The sequence below is a fragment of the Olea europaea genome, unplaced genomic scaffold, assembly GCF_002742605.1.
Source record: "Olea europaea var. sylvestris unplaced genomic scaffold, O_europaea_v1 scaffold63, whole genome shotgun sequence".
In the NCBI taxonomy this organism is placed as follows: domain Eukaryota; kingdom Viridiplantae; phylum Streptophyta; class Magnoliopsida; order Lamiales; family Oleaceae; genus Olea; species Olea europaea.
This window is the reverse complement of record NW_019264660.1, coordinates 854,342-860,075: the sequence shown is the minus strand read 5'-3', so window position 1 is coordinate 860,075 and position 5,734 is coordinate 854,342. Positions and strand designations below refer to the sequence as shown.

The 5,734-nt window shown below is 45.5% G+C and overlaps 1 protein-coding gene across 1 annotated transcript; it reads right to left on the bottom strand.

Moving 5' to 3' along the window:
* Positions 1-936: 936 nt before the first annotated feature.
* LOC111389887 lies at positions 937-2,979 on the bottom strand. Its single transcript, XM_023014861.1, has 2 exons — positions 2,269-2,979; positions 937-2,112 (listed from the first exon to the last, which is right to left on the bottom strand). The coding sequence occupies exons 1-2, from the start codon at positions 2,977-2,979 to the stop codon at positions 937-939; spliced, it is 1,887 nt and encodes a 628-aa protein (XP_022870629.1).
* Positions 2,980-5,734: the final 2,755 nt, after the last annotated feature.

Genomic DNA, 5,734 nt, shown 5'->3' with positions numbered 1-5,734 from the left:
AAACAATTCGGTCCGGGGCATCTGCACATAATGGTATCGTCCCTATCTATTTCACCATGTGAGAAGGAAGGGCCTGTAAGAACCATCCAAAATCCCACCCTGTGTCGTCAAAAAAATCCTGTACCCTCACAGATGTGTGCTGTCTATGGGGGAATAGGGATGCCAACGTGGACTCGCCCATCCAACAATCATGCCAGAAGAAAATCTGACCGGTTCCAAGGTGCCAAGCAATGTGTGGATCCATCCGTGGTCCAACTGATTTCAACCTCTTCCAGGTAGGGGAAGCTGAATTGGGAACTGCTGCAAGTAAAGGATGCGTCCCCTTACAATACTTTCCCAGTAAAAACTGAGCCCAAAGTGACCTCTGAGATCGGAACAGCCACCAGAGCTTCATGGAGAAGGTGTCCACCACATCCTGTAATCTCCTAAAGTTGAGGCCTCCCTCATCAGTAGGAAGGCAAATCACCTTCCAACTCCTCCAATGTAGACGTCGTGCTTGATCCTTAGAATCCCATAGAAATCGGGCAAAGATGCTCTCAAGTTTCTTCAGCACTGCTTTGGGACGCTGCATAATCTGAAGAAGATGTAAAGGTATGGAAGAAAGTACTGACCTCAGTAATGTAATACGACCCCCAGGCGATAGTAATCATGAGGCCCAACCTGATATCCTATTCCTTATCTTCTGGATAAGGTCATCATAAAGGAAGCTCCTCTTAGTCCCCTTGAATAAGGGGACACCCAAGTAAGTGAAAGGCTGCTGCTGATGTCTAAAGCTCGTCAAAATCTCTAGTCGTCTGATCTGACTAGTGGATGCCCGTCTGGATAGTATAATACCACTCTTGTCTCTATTCACCAATTGGCCAGGAACTCCTTCATAGTGCTCCAAGGAATCTAAGACCCTCCTGATAGACTGTTTCTGACCGTTGGTAAAGATGATCATATCATCAGCAAATGAGAGAGTGAGACAAGAGCACTACCTCCATGTCGATAACACATACTGGGATACTGCTGAAACCTCTGAGTGAGCAAGCGTGAGAAGTAGTCTACTGCAATGATGAACAAGGATGGGGAGATAGGATCACCCTGTCTGAGTCCTCGTGAGGAGGGAAAGAAACCACATGGGCTGCCATTTAGGAGTAAGGAGAAACGACACTCCGAAACCCACTGCCTGATTCTGTCAATCCAGATCTGATTGAATCCAAATGCCTCCAATACAGAATAAATGAAGCCCCAGTCCATGCCATCATATGCTTTAGCCATGTCTAACTTCAGCATAGTGTTTCCCCCTTGCACTCTATCATCCAAAGTGTAGAGAAGCTCCTGAGCTAATAAAACATTATCTCCAAACAGACGGCCTGGGATGAAACCACTCTGTGGAGAGGAAATAATGCGCGGTAGCAGTGTACTCAACCGAGTGTTCAAAAGCTTAGTAATAATCTTATTGAACACTGTGCATAAACTGATTGGTCTAAATTCAATCCATCTGCAAGCACCATCCTTCTTGGGTAGCAAGACAATAGAAGTAGCAGCAAAACCCCGTGGAAGATGACCACCATCAAAGAAATCCAATACCGCCCTGTAAACATCCTCCTGAATGATATCCCAGCAATGCTGGAAGAATAGGGATGAGAAGCCATCCGGACCAGCGACACTGTCAGCATCAATACTGAAAACTGCCTCCCATACCTCATGAATCAAAGGGGGGCGATTTAGTGCCAGATTATCGTCCACCGTCAATAGCCTCGGAATGACATCAGAATGGATGTGGTCCAAGGGTTGTGGAGGAGCAGATAAGAGATCCTGGTAGAAAGCAACAGCCGAGGTCTGAATATCAGTAGGAGTAGATAACACCTCCCCTGCCTGTGTCCTGATAGACCTGATACGCGATTTGATCCTACGCCCCTGAACCATCGCATGAAAATAGCGAGTATTGTGATCACCCTCACATGCCCAACGTGAACCGGCCTTTTGCTTCCAAAAGCCCTCCTCAATAGACAAGGTCCAGTTCAAAACTGCCTGGGCCTGATGTAGTAAGTTACGGTTCTCCGGTGTAGGATCTCTATCATATATTATCTCAGCCTCATCAACCCCGACCTCAGTATCGCGCACCCGCTAGAAAATATCTCCAAATACATGTCGATTCCACCAGCGCAGACCCTATTTCAGCCTGAAGAACTTCTCCCAAAGAGCGGTCATCCCTCTTAGATGAGTAGGGAGCGACCACTTCTGGGAGACAAAGGCTAAAAAATCATGGTGTTTGGTCCAAACATTGAGGAATCTGAACGGTCTAGGCCCCAAATCATCATCAGAAACCCACTGAAGCAGTAAAGGAGAGTGATCGGATGAAGTCCGATTCAAGTGTCTCACTGTAAGCTGTCGACAAAAAGCTGCAGTTGTAGAATTAATAAGTACCCTATCCAATCTCTTTCTAACCCGACCATTGGTCAAAGTATATCGGTTTCCAATGAAACCCGCATCCTCTAAACCACAGTCTAACATCATATCAGAGAAAGCAGTAGTGCCACGATTACGGGTATTATGACCAGTGCGCTCTCCATCATGTGTAATAACATTAAAGTCTCCTCCAACTAGCCAAGGATCGTCCATATCGAGGGAGATGTGGTGAAGACCCGCCCACAAATCTCTCCTAATAGTAGCATCACATGACGCATAGACTGGAGTCAAATAGATAGCACGCGCTAGTCTGGGATCCTCAACTCTAACGTGAAGAAACTGAGGATGATCAACAATAACAGTAACATTAGTCCCCGAATTCCAGAAAAACCAGATCTTATTCGATTCATTCTGAGCTCCCATGTTGAAGCGCAGATAGCGTCGTGTGTATGCAAAATTCTGCCGCAGAACAAAAGGCTCCAATAGAACTAGAAGATAAACCTGATGAAGCTGTATAAGTTTCTTCAGGCACCTACGAGTAGCTACACTAGCTACACCTCTCACATTCCAAATGATGGCATTCATAGGGAAGGAGAATGTGAGGAGGTATCATGTGACTGACTCCGAGTGATCCTTCTGCTCGGATGTGGTGTATTAGTAGCCCGTGGGTGTCTCTTCCGAACAACTGGGGTAAATCCATCATCCTCTGTCCTCTCATCCAAACCCACCAAGTCATCAGAAGAAGATCTTCGAAAAGGTCCCTGCTGGTGAACCTCAATCTGAGGTGAGCCCTCTGTATCTGAATGCGCTGACTGCAAAGATGGAATAGATGCCTCCACATTTTGATGACAAACAGGAGGAGAAGAAGTGGAAATAGGTGCCTGAGCCCTACCCGGTGTCGGGCCTGGAATGTAAGAAGCTCTGCTGACTGTGTCTGCTGTAGAATTCTGTGTCTGTGGCCTCTTCAACATCTCATCCAACATAGGATCATAAAATGGAGTGATAGGTAGACTGATAGCCTGAGCAGGAGCTGAAGGAGTGGTAGATGTAACTGGATCTACAACACTGATAACTGGTAAGGCTGTAGCAGAGAGAGGAGCAACTGGAGGAACAGATGGCTGGGTCTGAGCATGTGAGCTAGTGCTAGTAGGTAATGGGACTGATGTGATGACAGTGGACATAGAAAGCGGAATCTGAACTCCAGATGTGCTAGCATCGTGTTGCCTCTTCTGATCTCTCTGAACTGGAATCCATCGTTTAGGAGGCTCAATAACGACCTCCTTTCCTTTACCCTTATCCTTGGCCATCTCTATAGTAGGCTTAAGAACAGGGTCAACAACTAGAGCAGGTGGTGGTGGAGGGCGGTAATGCTCCCCAGTATGACCAAAATGTTTGCACCGAAAATAGTAATCTGGCTTCTTCTCATACACAACTGTTTGCCAATATCCTCCACACTTTTCACGCTGAATCCAAATCCTATCTGGAAGCTTATACTCCAAATTAACCTCAATGCATACCCGTGCCTCACTGGGTCGTCGTAAATCTGAAGTGGCCTCATCAATACGTAGTGGGATTCCAATGGCCTTAGCTAGGGCAAACAGACTACTCTTTGCTCGAAAGTGAATGGGCAATAATGGGAATGAAACCCAAATAGGGACAATAGGAGTCTCATGCTTAGGATTAAAGCTGGGCGTCCACTTAAAAACACGCATGAGACAACCATCGATGTACCAAGAGGGCTTAAGAAATAAGCGTGAGTAATCATCCTCATGTGCCAAGTGCATTAGAATATGAGTCGCATCAATAAGTCCAATCATGTAATCACCACAAAAACCAAATTTTTGAAAGCTGTCACGTACCTTAATCATGGAGGGCTTGCGACGTGAGAATTTGCCAACAAGAGTAAATTTATACGGTTCAGAAAGAAAGTCCTCTTCTTCCTCGGTAAAGACAACTGCCGGCTCTCCCATATGCATGAAAGGTTCCTTAGAGGTGAACCTGTGGTCATTAGAGTCCGGTGGGGCTTGCAAAACCTGTGCAAAAGACTTCCGTTGGCTGCGCTCAGCTTGACAGACTACAGATTTACCGGAAAGTGCAGCCGCATATGACTTCCTAGCTTGATTAATTACTGTAGGGACTTCCCGTCGTAAATCCGATGATGGAATTGGGTCCGTAACAAAATTCCCCACATTCTGCTAAAGTGTCACCGGCGCGTGACCACCACGCGTCGGCCGTTGACCGGCGGTGATTTTCCAACGGTGTCAGAAAATTATACTTTTTCACAGGTAGATGCGAAATTTCATTCTGATCATCACGGTATGTTCTGTTTTCCGAAACGAGTTCAGGATTGGCCGAAATCTGCGATTTTCTGAGCGGCTGGCTGTAACTTGCGATCGTCGGTGAGGGCGCGTCCGACGTCGGAATTGGACCATTTTTTAGACGAAGGTTCTCCTTCTCATGGGTAATCAGATGATATGGTACGTGCATGTGTCTGAGCTCCATAGAGGGTTTAATAGAAGAATCGAAAATCGGCCCCTCGGGATTCGATCTGCCAATTTCGGGCGATTCAGATGCAATCTCCACCACCCCTAGGGTTTTCGGCCCTTCTGGAATCATTGGTGATGGTCCCAGATCCTCAATCACTGTAGAAGATGAAGTTTTGGTGACATTGGGAAACGTGCCATCATTGTTCTTATTAGAATTCAATCCAATCGCTTCCAAAACAGTAATATTTTGATTTTGTTGGTGATCTGGTGTTGTTTGGGGCTGAAATCCACTGGGTAAAGGTGGAATATTGGGTGGTGGGTTGAGACTTTTGAAGGTCTGTGCTTTGTCTCCCATTCTAGAGAGAAGGGAGAGCGTTTTGGGCTAGAGAGAGAAAGTGACAATATTTTAGGGTTTAGGGTTTTTTTTTATTGGAAGGAGGGCGGTACCTCCGTTAGTTTTATTAATATGTCCTCACTTGTGGCGGAGGAATACTGTGGTTACATGTGGAAGGAATAAAAGCAATAAATGAGGAAGTACTACTTCACTTACGAAGAGAACAAAGGATAAAGGACAAATGCAAAGGAATACAATATGAACTAAAGCAACTAAAGTATAAAAAATTAAAATTAAAAAATTAAAAAATTTAATTCTAAAGTTGGGCAATCCATGTCTATCAATCTGTATGAGTACCCTAATGTGTCGAGGTAGATCAACTGGTCCATATACCTGATATCGTTGATGATCCTAGCCCTTTGCAGCAAGAGCATCAGCAACCTGGTTTCCTTCTCTGAAGATGTTTGAAATAGTGTCCTTATCGAAGGATATGATGTCTCCGATCTGTCTGAGTATGCCC

Bases quoted from the DNA above. Each gene is read 5' to 3' on its own strand.
- LOC111389887 (XM_023014861.1), bottom strand. From the start codon at position 2,979: ATGAATGCCATCATTTGGAATGTGAGAGGTGTAGCTAGTGTAGCTACT. The intron at 2,113-2,268 runs GTTTGGACCAAA...GATATTTTCTAG, and splicing joins GACCGTTCAGATTCCTCAAT to CGGGTGCGCGATACTGAGGT.